The sequence below is a fragment of the Morone saxatilis genome, unplaced genomic scaffold, assembly GCF_004916995.1.
Source record: "Morone saxatilis isolate NCDOM2014 unplaced genomic scaffold, NCSU_SB_2.0 Contig14, whole genome shotgun sequence".
In the NCBI taxonomy this organism is placed as follows: Eukaryota; Metazoa; Chordata; class Actinopteri; family Moronidae; genus Morone; species Morone saxatilis.
Genome location: NW_023339696.1, coordinates 19,473,373 through 19,487,965, shown reverse-complemented (window position 1 = coordinate 19,487,965; position 14,593 = coordinate 19,473,373). Strand labels below are relative to the sequence as shown.

General features: G+C 43.5%; 1 protein-coding gene across 3 annotated transcripts in view; it reads left to right on the top strand.

Moving 5' to 3' along the window:
* The window catches only part of lasp1 (LIM and SH3 protein 1), a 23,593-nt gene extending 9,006 nt beyond the window's left edge, over positions 1–14,587 (top strand). For 2 of the 3 annotated variants that reach the window (XM_035654898.1, XM_035654899.1), the window contains 5 exons: positions 4,741–4,825; positions 9,704–9,811; positions 12,098–12,173; positions 13,118–13,212; positions 13,768–14,587. In XM_035654898.1, coding sequence (XP_035510791.1) covers positions 4,741–4,825; positions 9,704–9,811; positions 12,098–12,173; positions 13,118–13,212; positions 13,768–13,941 — 538 coding nt within the window. In that variant the 3' untranslated portion in view covers positions 13,942–14,587. Of the gene's footprint in view, positions 1–2,303; positions 2,375–4,740; positions 4,826–9,703; positions 9,812–12,097; positions 12,174–13,117; positions 13,213–13,767 lie in introns of all 3 variants that reach the window. The other variant, XM_035654900.1, reaches the window with a different exon arrangement.
* Positions 14,588–14,593: the final 6 nt, after the last annotated feature.

Sequence of the window (14,593 nt, the reverse complement as noted above, 5' to 3'; positions counted from 1 at the left end):
TGTGTGTGTGTGTGAGAGAGTTGGAGGGTAGTGAATGTAGAGAGAAGGCGTTGCTTCATGTCCTGACAAGCTCTTTTGCATTTCTTCTGAACTGCCTTTTTTATTGCCAGAGAAATAAGTCAACACGTCATGCTAGCATTGTCATTCTCAGCCCCAGTGGAAGCTATATTAGTGTGCTTAGCGTGTGGTGTGGTCAGCTGTTTTCCATAAAATTTGGCTTCTTTTTTGATTAATACCCAGGGACATGTGTTCATTCTCACTACTGGCGAGAGCCTAAAGATGCACTCAAACCAAATTGTCTTGTTGTATTCATCCAAATTGTGTTGTTCTGTGTTTTATTAGCCACAAACAGCCATTAAATCACCACAAAGTACATGAGCTAGCTAAAATCAGTCACCGACAGGGTCACTGACTCATTTTCTCAAATCACTCCCCCTTTTTGGTGTGTCTGTGCATTCATGAAATGGAGTCAGGCCCCAATTGCGCTTTTTTTCCTTGAAAGGTCAAATTCTAATGTGAGAAAATAAAACACATGTTGACTGATGAAATTTGAAATTTGACAGGCAAAAACACTACATACATGCAAATACTTTCTATGTAAACCAAGGGCATTGATCTATTTATTCTCGCAGGTGAGAGTATGCGGGGGGGGGGATAATGCAGTGTGCCTTTTTTTATTACAGCAGACATGTCATAGTATGAAAAGCACATGTGTTACTAATAACACTAACAGTTTCTGTTTTGTTCAAGTACCTCGGTAAGCCATAACAGTGTGACAGTAAGTCAGCTAAAAAGAATTGAGCCATCATTATTTTTTATTATTTACACCTGTGCTTTCTCTACTTTTAACATGCTTGGTTGTGCTTTCTTTTCTTTCTTTTTTCTCACTGTGTAGGAATCAGATTAACTAAGTAGTAGTGTTATTGGCCCCACACCCATAGTACGCCCTCTAAGGTGTTTTTAATGGTTTTACTATGCCTTACTGACATCCTTCTGACCCTGTGTTGACTTTTGGACCCTTGTTAGGTCAGGACAACACCTCTGATTCATTTGAGTGCATTGGGTTTGATGACTACAGCAAACTCCACCCAGCATAGCTCCACCCAGCCCGCAACCTGAGCAGAGGTCTAATTATCTATCACCTGCGTGCGGGCCTGATTATAAGCTTATATTAGATGATAAAATATAGTAATTTAAAGTATCATTGTTATAAGCATAACAAAAGGTAGATTTAATGTGTGGCTGTGAACCCTGTCGCCGCATCCAGTCTGTCACATCTACATCGAGGCGTTAACCACCTACAGCAGGTGTCGTCCTGCCATCAGCGGCTTCTTCGTTTCCCTTCCCTGCTTCCGATGTTCCCTCCGCTCCCCGCGCCAGCAGGAGCAAGGCCCTTCAGAACCTGTTTATTATGCCTCTTTCCGTTTGTTTAAAACAAGCCTTGTTCGGGTAAACATCATCAGTGGAAGAGCCTCCCGCTTCAAGAGAGGAATGCAGGCTACGTTCTCTGTTATTATTCTGTGGGATAACTACTTTATCATTACTCCTCTATATTTGTCCTTCGTAATTGATATAGGCGTTGTTTGTTTTCCCTTTATTCCCACCCACCTCTTCCCTGAGAATCCCATATTAGATACAAGAGTCACAGACGGGGGGTTGTGGGAGATTTAGGAGGGCAGATAAAGTGGGCAGGAAAATTCTTCATTTCCCCTGTAGACCGCTGGAGCCATTGGTGGCTTCGCCGCCTTCCGAAATGTATTTGAACATCAATGCGGTGTTATGAAAGCTTGATGAATGTGTTGATTTAGTGTTATCATTTACAGTGCCTGCCAGTTTTCTCACATTTAACACAATCTTGAATCTTGATTTGCGGCCATTTGATAATATGTTGTTAATAAATAAGTCCAGATTAAAACCACTTTCACAATGTGGCACGGCACTGCTGGTTTGGGTCCTGGTTTGTGGCGTGTGCTGCCTTCTGTATCAGTTTGGGAAAGGGCTTGTTGGAAGCTGACCAGCAGAGAGGCCCAGTCAGTAAAATATCAAATGAACTGTGATACATGAGCTTCGCTGTATAATGGATTCTGCCAGTCATTGTGCAGCAGACCTCTCTGCCTGTTATTCCCTTGCTCTCTTTCATCAATTCTGCCTCTACTCTACCGGTATGTGTGTGTGTGTGTGTGTTTCTGTTACAGATTTAAAATGTACCTGCTCCTGAGTCAGTCATTGAACCTGTTGAATTGGATGTACTGTACATGCAGATGAAATGTTCCTGCTGAATGATGCCTTCCAACCTTTCCTAGGTCTCACAGGGTCAAGCCGGGCCACAACATCTCCTGGTTCCACAATGCAAGCAGGCCTCTCCTCCTGCACAGTAGGCAGTGTTTGTGTGTGTGTGTGATTGCACATGCGTGGCCCCCTTCACTCCTCTACGCCAGCAGTAGCTCCCCTCCATTTTGATCACTCCCTTTTTAGCGTTCACAGGGCTAACTGAGTTTGTGCATGTGTCACCCACTCCCGTCTGCGACTTATTACCTTGTTATACAACCTGACAGACAGATGAGTGTTCTTGTGACTCACTCATAGCCTCAAACAGGCACGAAGACTCAAGCATGGTTGCACACAAACACACACAGACACACACATTTCAAGATCCCACTGAGTCACTAAGCTTATATCTGCAACTCTGTTGTGTGTTTGTACAGCAATTTACTGACCCTTAAGTGAAAGGACGGTTTCTAAAGCCACATAGAAGATGACAGGAACGCTGTTAACGCAGACGCTGGTCGGGAGGATGTGTGGCTTGAGCACTCACAGGTTTTCAGGCACAGTGATGCTCTTCGAAAGGAAGTGTGTCTCACCACAAACTAAACACCCATTTCGAGAGAAAAATGAACATATATGGTGAAGGGACATTCCCCTAAAAAAAGACAAAGCGATACCCTGCTGGTAAGATGGCCTAACAGGGGTTAATGTACGTTATGTTTGGATTGTTTCCATACAAATACGGATTTGTCGGATGCAACTGTATTCTAGAAATTACATTACTAATGATGAATGGAAACAGAGCATGAAGTCATAGTCGGGTCACATAATGATTTTTAGCCATGCAGCCTTGTTTCAGCCATACTTTACCTATTCATTCAAGCTGTAGCAGATAGTTCTGGCGGTGTGCACTCAGGAGTGACTTGTATATGACGAACGTAATGTGTATGCATAGGAAAACACCTTTTTTGCTTCTGTGATTAGATATCTCCCAACAATAAAACATGAGCTTCATTTGCCTTGTTGGATTAGCTTGCCCGGCCTCAGCTGCCAACGTAGCAAACCACTACATCTGAATGTTGCCGATTAACTCCATTTTAGTAAAAGGAGTATTTGTAAAGGCTCGGTGTGAGCGTGCACAGACCTGCATGTGTTCGTATCGATGCAAACAGGGATCAAGTTGCTCGTTATGTGTCGCACATGTTTTAAAGTGCCAACTTGTTGTTCAGATTCATTCATGTTCCGCTTCCTTACACTTATTCTTGGGTTTTTCTTTGAAGTGGCTCGTGTATCTTTTTTTTAACATTATTTGAATGTAAAATACACCAACCACAATCCTTTTGTTGAAGTCTTTTACATCCTATAATAACATCAGGACGAATGCTAATTCAGTTTGTTTACCATGTTGTCAAGGAAACGGTAAACATATCGCCTAAATGGGTTACCCAGAGGCACGGATAGCGGTTGAAGATTTTTGAGGTCACCAAGCACCCTGAGGCAGGCTGGGAACTGCAGTCCATATGAGCAGTTATATAAGCTGCGAGGGCTCTTCCTCTGGATTTAAGCCATGTGTTTTCTGCTGCCTTGAGGACCACACTGAACTGGCAGGCACCATTAATTGTCGACCCGAAGGCTACTCGTGCACAGAAAGCCTCCAGTGTATATAAAATACTTATTTGTTGCACACACAAAAACCATTGACAGCAGTTTAGGCAATCAATAAGTAAGTGTGTGAGGAATGGCTTTTGGAATGATGCTCGGTGTGTGCTGCATGCATGCACGTCCGCGTGGAAGCTGCATGTTTATGTTTACTTGTGTATATTTATGTTTGTTGTATTTGTTTCAGGCAGAGGATTTTTCTCCTGAGCAGTAGGCGGTCGGGGTGGTTATGGGTCTGCGGCTGTCAGGAATATTCCCAGAATCCATTCAGAAAAGAGACTCGCCTTCACGCTCTGCTGAGAGGGGGCTACCCATGACATCATTCACACTCACCCACTGTCTCTTTGACCCTGTTGCTGTGCCTGTTGTGTGCTGTTCCTCTTCCTGTTATCCCCCATAGGGTCATGCTTGTGTGTTGTGTGTGTGTGTGTGTATGACTGTTTTGTAAGCTTAGAAAGCTTTTTCCACACCTGCTATGGCTCGCCTCCAAAACTCTGCAACCTTGAGGCTCTCATCCCCCCCACACAGCCCCTGCCTGCACTTCCTCTTTTTCAGACTACCTCGGCTCCCACTGGCAGAGCATTGTGTGTTACACTGACATGCTTTTTGTCTACAGGGGCTCCTAACTCAACCTCAGGACCACCTTGAATAACAAATGTCCCCACTGTGGGGCCACAGACTGCACACTGCTTGAGTTATGCTGTTTTTTTCTCTTAGCGTCTTGGCTTGAACGTTACAGTGGGAGTCTGAGTAAAAGCTGGCATCTGCCTGTGTGTGTTTACTGTGTACTGACTGTTTTGTGTGTTTATTTTACAGACACTACCCCAAGACAAACTTCACCTGTGTGGCTGACACTCCAGAGAACCTCCGCCTCAAACAGCAGAGCCAGATGCAGAGCCAGGTAACTCTTTGTGCTTGTAGCTACTCATGGCTAAACCAAACTCCAGCTATTAAACACTTTGGCATTGTTCCACAAAGGTGGCAAAAGAAAGACATGTTTAATTTGAAAGCTTGACTTGACTTAACCCTGAAAATCTTTCATAAAGCCAACTTTCAGATAACATAATCAGTCTAATTCAGAGCTAGTTTGAACGGTCAAGATAACTTGAATGCTTAAGACGTACCTGAGAAGTCAAGCATGAAATTAGAGACGTTAAGAGCGGGCTGGGAGGTCCAAGGTCATTTAATAGTATGATAAATAGAATATGTTACTGTGAATAAAAAAAACAAGCCTTGCTGGCCAAGTAAAGGTTAGAGTACACAGCCAAAGTCTAACACAAGAATGTTGGTTCAGTTATTGAGACTTTAGGTCCCAATCCCCCTTATATCAGTTCAGCCTTTTCAATGATGAATCCACCACAAGTACACTAGACATTATAGGGTAATGTAGTTTAGAACTATGAAGTAGAAACTTGCTTAAATCTGTTTTGCAACACTTCCATTTCCTTTTATTGCTAGTTGAAAAAAAAAAAAAAAAGCTGGTTACGTAAGAAACCATTGCAGCTTAGATGCCCCTTTACACTGGTCACATTTACCTGTTCAGTTTAAATAAACTGGCAGAAGTCTGGAGAAAGCACTGCCTTTCGGTTGAGTATTGTAATTTTGTCTAAGCTTGAGCTAAGCCTGAAAATGATCCTAATAGGAATAAGTCTGGAAAAATTCTTCAGACCATCTGTGATTGGTGGAGTTTGTTTTTTGACGTGTTCACACACTTATTGTACGACTCGCCCCAAAATAACCCAAATATACTGTAACACTCTTCCTGGTGAGGAACGGTCTTGTTTCTTGTTTCACACCGCTGCTCTCACTGGTGTTAATATGTCTGGCTGTCATTTGTATGCTTTTTATGATGGTTGCAAACTGGATTATAGCCTAATAAATTTTGTGCCACTTATACCATGTTTGATGTGGCCCAGTACTGATGCACTGTTCTTTTCTCTGCATCTTTTGTTGCTGTATGTTATTTGCAAGGCCACCCAAAGTGTACTGGCCATTTGACCTTTTCGTCAAAAAGTCCCCAGTCTAATTTGTATCCACAGAACAACACTACCATGTCTGTTCCTGCCGAAGCTAAAATAACAAAGACCCAAATATATTCTAGGATTTAAAAAAAAAAAAAACCCTCATCAGACCAAAATATCCCTCTGAACTGGGTCATGTGTTATTGCCTTAATAAATGGCTCTGATACTGACACTCTGAGTGTCAGAGATTGTACTTGCCAACACACTTTTAATGTTTTCCCACAGTGGCTGCCTGTAGTTAAAGCCTGCCTGTAGTTAACAAATCACAGATAAAGTGGCTATAAAATGTTGTTATTTGTGGTGGCAGACATTGTTGACCTTGAAGGCTGTCATGTGAGGTTTCACTTCTCTTATTCATGCCTGATGTCTAGGGAGTGTCTCTTAGTATTCTAGGAAGTTGTGAAGTAACCACCTGCATGATGCATTTTAATGCAAAATTACACATTAAATGGAAGTTTTAGCACAATTAAGTAGAAAAGCCCCTACAAATTCAGTCATGTTGAGCCTCGTTAATCACAAAAAACGTATGCAAGATCCTGGAGGGACTTATATTTTAATGTGGACAGTGGTCAGTGAAAGGGGATAGGGAAGGTTCTTTAGGGGAAAGGCTGAATGAGAGGCTTGTTTTCTCAGCATGTAGTAGAGGAGAACGCCCAGAGATGAGGCAGGGCTTATCAAAAACTGTCAAGTCTTAACTGAGTGTCCATGTCAAACACTACAGATGAGCCCAGGGTGTATGCATGTGAGAAGGGGTTTTGTGGGGTATTGGGGTGGGGGTAGTGGTCATATGAGGAGAGGGATAACCGAGGGATCGAGGAACAGATGGTGTTTTTCTACATGGATTGTACATCCCAACAGCCCCCCACAAACAACCAACCAGCATACACCAAGAGATGGTCATTGTACCGAAGGTTTATCATAGACACTAGCCTAAGAATGAGATTATTACACTAAATATGTTTGTGTGTGTGGGTGAAGGATTTGTGTAATCATGAATAAAGATTAGCGTCACTTTTTGTGACATTTTCTTTCTCTTCTCTACAGCAGTTGTGTGAGTGGTCAGTGGACCGGAAACTATGATTTCATTAAAAAACAAAAAAAATAGGGCTTTTAACGGAAGTAGACTGGTCTAAAATATATTATGATCTAAAAGTTCCCTTCAGAAAAAGGACACAGCTTGAAGTTAAGTCCTCTCTTGGCAAAAAACGGCTCAAAATATGCTTTTGGTTAAAGAAAGTGGGGAAAAAAGTGGTGTCAAACAAAAAAAAATGCTGATTATGCTGCACTAGACTCTCTCTCTAAAAAAAGTTGTTTTTCAAGAACTTCCTGTTAAAAACTACAGTACATTTGAGCTTCAAGTGGTATTTTAAAATATCATCCTATTTCATACCCATTCATGCATCCGATAAATTCTAATAAATGAAACATTAAATACATATTTCTATGAAATGCACACATACAAGTGTACATGTAGTTAATGTAGATATGTTAGATGACATAGGCCTCTTGCACTGTGGTGCTTGTGTGCTACAGTAAAATTCTCCTGCACTCTTTATATCTTTATAAGCGCATTTGTGTCAGCGAAAGGAAGTTGAAGGTGTTTGTGGAGAACCGTGGCCATCTAACCCCTCACCACCACTGCCGCCACCGCCGCGTTGCTACGGGAACCCTATTGCTATGGTAGCAGGGTAGAGGTTTGTCACACCTCATTACAAGACTTTGCGGGGGGAAACAGAAAGAAACAAGTCTGAGAGAGAGAGAGAGGGAGAGAAATAAAGAAACTGGAGAGAGCGAATTGGGGAGGATGAGAGGGAGAGCAATGAGGCGCACATGAGTGAGGGAGAAAAAAAAGGAAGAGACAGGAAGGCACCAACAGACAGAGAGAGGGAGGAGTGCAGGGTGAAAGAGGAAGAGATAAAAGTAAAATCCCCAGAGGAAGGAAAGCTAGAGGAATGCAAATAGAAGCAGAGAGAGAGATTATAATGAGGAAGAGCTCCAGCTCTATGGGACGATGTCTGCTGCTGTTGAGGCAGTAAAATATGAATGAATGAAAAAAGGAGCACAGAGAGACGGAAGTGTGGGTGGGGAAAGAAAGCAGAGGCGTGATTGGAGGAGAAGAAGCTGTTGCATAGACCCAAAAAAGACAAAGGAGATGGACTGGTAAATGAAAACGGGGAGGATCATTCGTAGAGCGATGGGAGCGCAGCGAGAATGAATGACAAAGATGGGTCCGAGGCCACATTAATCCTCCTCACCACTTATCTGTGCGCGCAGGCTCGAGAGCCACGTATAATTTCCCGTGGAATGAGGATCATCCGTAGGATCCGTAGCTTTCACCCAATTTCTCAATGGACGTCACGCCAGGGGTGACGACCGATACGGACGCATCACACTGCATCACACACACACACACACGTTATCTGTGAATCATAACCACGCCGTGTCATCACGAGGCGTCGGGAGTTGAGAGGAGGATTGGTCAGCAGTCTGTTGAGCGGTGTCAGACGTTGTGTGGATGTCGGGGGAGGCGGGACAGAGCTTTCTTTCCTGGTATGGCAGGAAATTGGTGCAGTCACCATGGAGGCAAGAGTGGGGGGGTGTTGGTTGGTGCGGGGAGGTGGAATTAAGTGATTTGTCCTTGTTGAAATGTCCCAGCACGTGTCGAGGAGATGAGATGGAGAAGAGCCAGAATGTGTGGGCTGTTCTTTCTTTTAGTTTGTAAAAAAATAAAACCTGTACCTGACTTCCTGTTTCAGGCTTGTTAAGTGGTGTAAGTGGTTGTGGCTTTTTGAAATGCTTCGAGATCAGCCACAGGGCAGCTGTGAGGGGGGAGAGCACCGTGCATTGTAATTTCTGATTCACATCTGACACTGCATGGGCTGGACGTTTCCTCTTCGGCCTCGGGGTCAGGATAGGGGGTGGGTATGCTAGAAAAACATCACTACCACTCTTGTTTGTCTCACAATACCTCTCATTATGACCATGTATGGTTGCTACCACGTCCTTCCCTCCTCAGCAAACAGGAAGTGAACGTCACCACTAAAAAGACTAAGCAATATACGTAGTGCCAGCCTCTTTTTGCTTGTACTCCTAACACACAGACACACACACACACTGTTAATGCTTCCTTCAGTCACAGTTTTAAACAATCTTTGTTAACGATGAACTCAACACTTTAGGTTATGTGATCGGTAGGAAGGTAATTTAACTCAATACAATGAAAAGGTGATAAAATGTTTATAGTAGCACATGTGTAATTTAAACTTTTATGGCCTTAATCAAGAAAATACTTTAAAAATTAGAAAAATGTTCCTTTAAACTAGAGGTGACATTTCAGCATTTCCATGTTCGTTAATATAACGGTGTCGAACTGTAATAAAGTAAACAGTAAAACCATTTTCCCCCTGTTGTAAAAATATTTTATTCGGCCACATTAAAGCTCAGAAGTGATCCATTTGCGAAGCCAAGTACAAGTACTTATAAGGTGGAAATGATGTTAATTAATTTCAAACATGCAGACAAATATCAAAACACCCCCTCCTTTAATTTGTATATGTTGAAAGAATCTAGGTCAGAGCATCTATAAATAATCATTTGTGCTGGGTTTGTTGGACTTTGCTCATTGACTCACACAAACACATTGAAACTGTTTTATCTGGCTGCGAAATTCATCTCAGATAAAATGTGGCACATATTAATTGCCTTGCATGTTCATACATTGTTTTTGCTTCTAACCGTGTTCTTGTTTGTTCTGCAGGTTCGCTACAGGGAGGATTTTGAGAAGAATAAAGGGAAAGGTTTCAGCGTGGTCGCAGACACGCCGGAGTTGCAGAGAATTAAGAAAACGCAGGAACAAATCAGCAATGTAAGTGCAACAGAGACGGTCACCCTCCTCTCCACCTGTTTGTGTCTTTAAATCTTAAAGGAAGAGCTCTAAATGTATGGCCATAATCTCTTTGCCAATATTGAACTGAGGATTTGCGCTGAGGAGGGTAATTGGTCTATATGAAGTGCACTGGGAAGGGTCCTTTCCCTCCTTGAGAATTCCTGATATCACAGCTTCAAGCTACCTTTTTTAAATGCAGGTCATGCTTATCTGGTGCACGGTTAAAAACTTTGCATAATAACTACGTTAGCTCTCTTAGGAGGCTTAATAAAGTTCACCAGTGGAAACAGCAAGATCTTTTTCCTTTATTTCACCTCCTGAGTTTTCCTTCTTCATCTCATGCCTCGGAGAGAGCGTCACCAGCTTAAGATCTCAAGCTTTATATTATTTCGCATGTTGTTGCTTTTTAAGTATGTTTTATCCTCCCACTTAGGCACCGACATCAGTAAATGTCAGGCTTCCTCGGCTCACACCGCTCCTGGTTTATCGTAATGGAATTCTCCCCAAATCGCTTCCCACATGAACCATTCTCCTCCACTCTGCCCTCCTCTCTCCCTCAGCTCCCCTCATTGATTTGCCATTTCTCTGTAAATACAGAGCAGCGATGTAAAAATGCGTGCAGTGTTTACCTTGTGTCCTGAGACTGCTTAAGTCAGCTGTAAAGGCCTTTATTTCCATGCGACACACACACACGCATAACTAGCTCTGCACTGGCCTTGCTAATGGCATAATTAGTGTGGAGGGTGATGGGTAATTACCGCTTTCATGTGGTGAAAGATCCTGCATGTCTGAGATCAAGGAAATTTGGAAGATACAACATATGTAAAATGTATTTATGGGCGCACACACACGCAGACCACATCAAAACAACAAGCGCGTTACGGCGGGATGGATTTGGGCGCATTGTGAAGTGATAAACAACACATCTGCTTGCAATCAGCGTGTCATTCACAGCCCATCATAAGGGAATCAGATGAATGCTACATCTTTCCCTCTTTTTGTTCTCTTCCCCGGACAAACCAGTTTACTTGGCGCCCTCTCCAGAATCTCAGCAATGTGAAGCCTTTCATTCACTTCTGCTCGTCTAGACTCGTCTGTCATTCTTCTTTTGTTAAGTTTTTTTTTTTTTTGCTTTGTCATGCTTTTCACTGTTGGTCGACTGACTCTCTTCCATTTCCCGTCACCTTTCTCTTGTCAAGCAGCAAAGATTGAGAAGCAGTGAGGAGGGTTCAGTTCAGTTCAGCAGCAGCAGCAGCAGCAGCAGCCTGGGCCACTTCCTGTAAATTCACACACACCATCTGTTCGACCTGCTCCTTCGCAACAAACCAAAATAATCTCCTTTACACACTCTCACTTAGCATATTGCACTTGAGAACAGTCGCTGTGTTCTCTCAGTCACTCGCCTCACTGTCTTTGCACAAACACTCAGTCATCCCATCCAGTCTGCGAACGCACTCCCCGCGAACGCTGCCGGGCACAGTGGGCTCATTCAGTGCGAGTGTGAGCGGGGACAGAATCGGGGTTGTAAATCTTGACCGAGGCACTGTGAGTCAGTCTGTTATCAGCCTGGTTAATAAGGGGGGGCCGGGTTATTTAGTGCAGTCATAGAGCAGTCACTCAGTTTCAGTTTCATCAGTGTGGCCCTGTTTCATGTTGGAACGTTGAATGTGGCCTTTGTCACACTGGCTGGAGGGGTTATAGGTTACTTTTTACCTGAAATTGTAGTGCAGGTGCTTCCTTTTTGCAGTTCTGCCTCAATGACCAACTTCAGGATTTAAAAACAAAGGGCTGAGGAAAAGGTGCAGTCACACCTGAGAGGGTAGTAGATCAATGATTTATGTTGCATTTTGCTGTGTTTAGTCATATGATCCTCCTTCCCCCTCCTCTTAATGTTTCCTCTTGAATCACCCAAAAGCTTCTAGTTAGTTCCCCTTCTTTGCTTCACCTGTTCTTCCTGATGTGTCAGCGACGGTTGCTATGCAACTCTGAGCTCACACTACTTCCGGCCACTGAGATGTCATTTCCTCTCAGCGTCAAGCCGCTTCCTGAGGCTTTGCTGCACGTAGCGCGCCCCACCTATCGCCTCAGACACGGGGGTGCTGGAGAGCGTGCGGGAGACCTCTGGTGGATAGAAAATGAACTACACGCTGTGGCAGCTTCCTGGAAATAAGACTGCACCTGTAGATTTGAAGCTCTTCAGTGTAGGTGCATTGCATTCTCCATCTTTATCTATGTCCTTACACTGTTTGTGTTTGCCTCTTGCAGATTAGGTACCATGAGGAGTTTGAGAAGAGGAAGGGAGGAGAAGGCCCACATCATCAGCCGAGCACCCCCAGCCCAGGTATTCCTTCTAACTTTTTAAGTATATACAGTTTTTCTGATCACTCAGTCTACAGTTATTTTGATTAGATAGAAGCAGCAGTACTGGATGTAGTAGTAGAAGTACAAGAGTAGGTAAAAGAAGAGCCATATTATTAGTATGGCTGGATACCATGAAGGGAATTGGGAAATGTAGCCTTTGTTGTGATTTGACTCTTCAGTGCCTGATATTTAGGCCTTTTTGGTTCTCTGGGAGAAGCACACCAAGTATGTAAATTTTTCTTTGAGCTTCTTGCATTGTCTGTGCTCGGCTCCATCGCTGCCACAGGCTGTATGAGCTCACCACGCTGGGTGTTGTCTCGTCACACCACTCCGGGATCTTTGTTGTGACTTGTAACTACTCTATTCAGCTGCATATAGCTTGCACAATTTGACAATAAATACATTTACAAAGAGGTTTATTTATTATTCATAAGCCAAAAGATTGTTTGCTGAAGCTCGGAATGAGCAACTTTTAAGTCATAAATATGAGCAACAGAATGAGCATTATGTATGAAAATGGCAGCATCAGGAGGTCCGAGGAAAAGTAACGGTTGAGTATTTGAATGACCTGTTTACCTGTTTGTATTTTACATGCATGATTTACACTCTTACAGAGAAAGGCATTAGGCAGTAGGTTGTGTAACAGGGAAATCAGGAGACGTTGGATGCACGTCTTGGCTTGCCATGTTTCTGAATCCTCACACTCTCACGGAGTCAATGCAGACATCCAGGCTGGAGTAAATACACCAAGCATTAACATGCATTTGCTTTATGTGTTGAAATCTTCCCAAAACATTTTAATCCAGACTTGTAGCTTGCTGCTGAATCCCAGTATGAATACCAGTGGGTCTGGTATCTGAGGCAGAGTTACAATAGAAAATGTGTTTCCAGCTCATTCATTTGCCCTCCACTGTGTACCTGCAGGTTTCCAGCCGCCTGCAGCCTCTCAGAACTTCCACTATGAGCCCACTCCTGAACCAGTGCGCCAGGCGGCTGCCGCCCCTCCACCGAGTGCTGGGGTAGGTCCAGAATAGACTTTGATTAATAAAAAATCTGAAAAGTGTTTTGTAAATTGTGCAAATATATCATAATTTATATTTATAAGTAAAGCAGCTGAAAGGTCAAAAGGCAACTATTTTGATTCAATTATTCGTTTATTTAACTTGTCAAATGTGAATATTTGCTGTTTTCTTATAGACGTCTATGGTAGTAAAATACATATTTTTGTGTTAATGTGCTCGCACACAAGAAATTTGAAGACTAATAGATTAACTGCAAAACTAATCTGCTGTTTAGTAAACATGAAAATAATAAATACCTGTTGGATTTGATTTATTTACTTGGCAGGTATCCTGTATAGTTAACAACTGCACACACAGTAACACCTACATTAAGATACAAGTGAGCCATTCAGACACATGTTATCTCTGTAGTCAGTTTTGAAGCAGCTTTTGCTTTAGTTTTCAAAAATCGCATTCTCACAGAGATGAGTTCTGCTGTTGCTCCGTTCTCAAACACCACAGCTGTGCTGGCTGTTGTCAGGAACTCACTGAAGTACTTGTTGTTGTCCACAGAAGCGGTACAGGGCAGTGTATGACTACGCTGCCGCTGATGAGGACGAGGTGTCCTTCATGGACGGGGACGTGATCGTAGATGTGCAGCAGATCGACGAGGGCTGGATGTACGGCCGCGTGGAGCGCACCGGCCAGCAGGGCATGCTGCCCGCCAACTATGTGGAGGCCATCTGAGTGAGAGGGAAAGAAAAAGAGGGAGATAGAAAGAAGGAGGAGGAGGTAGAGAAAGGGAGGGGAAGAAGGAAAGGAAAAGCCCAGTGCCATTTCATCTTAATGCCGCTTTCTCTTGATTTTACTCTTGTCCCCTAACCTGTCCTGTGAGACTCTGAACCCCCCAAATCCCCAACCTCCCACCCCCCTTCTGCATCCCTGCTCTGCTCTCACTGTTCAGCTCCACCACAGACACCCTCTGCCTATCTGTCGGTCTGTCTTTCTCCGTCTGTCTGCCTGCCTCTCTTGTCAGTCTGTCTGTGTCGGTGTCTGTCTCTGTCTCTGGATGTTTGTCATTCTCTTTACCTTTTCCCCCCCAATCCTGGCTCCACTCTCGTGCCGTCACAAGTCTTAAAAGATGAAAACTCAGTTCGTCGCAGTATGTCAGGGGTCACGCCGCATCACACATCTCCATCCTAGCTATAGCACTTACCAATCCTGACACAACATCGTGCAAAAACAAAGAAGATAAAATAACGTGGAGAAAAAATAGAGCCTCTTTTCCCCCCGCACCCCACGAGTCAGTCGACACAGCTGCAGACGTTATTCTGTGGATAAAATAGGTTTGAAGTGTTGGTGGGTATGTGGCATTTTCATAACCCTGCTTCTCTATTTT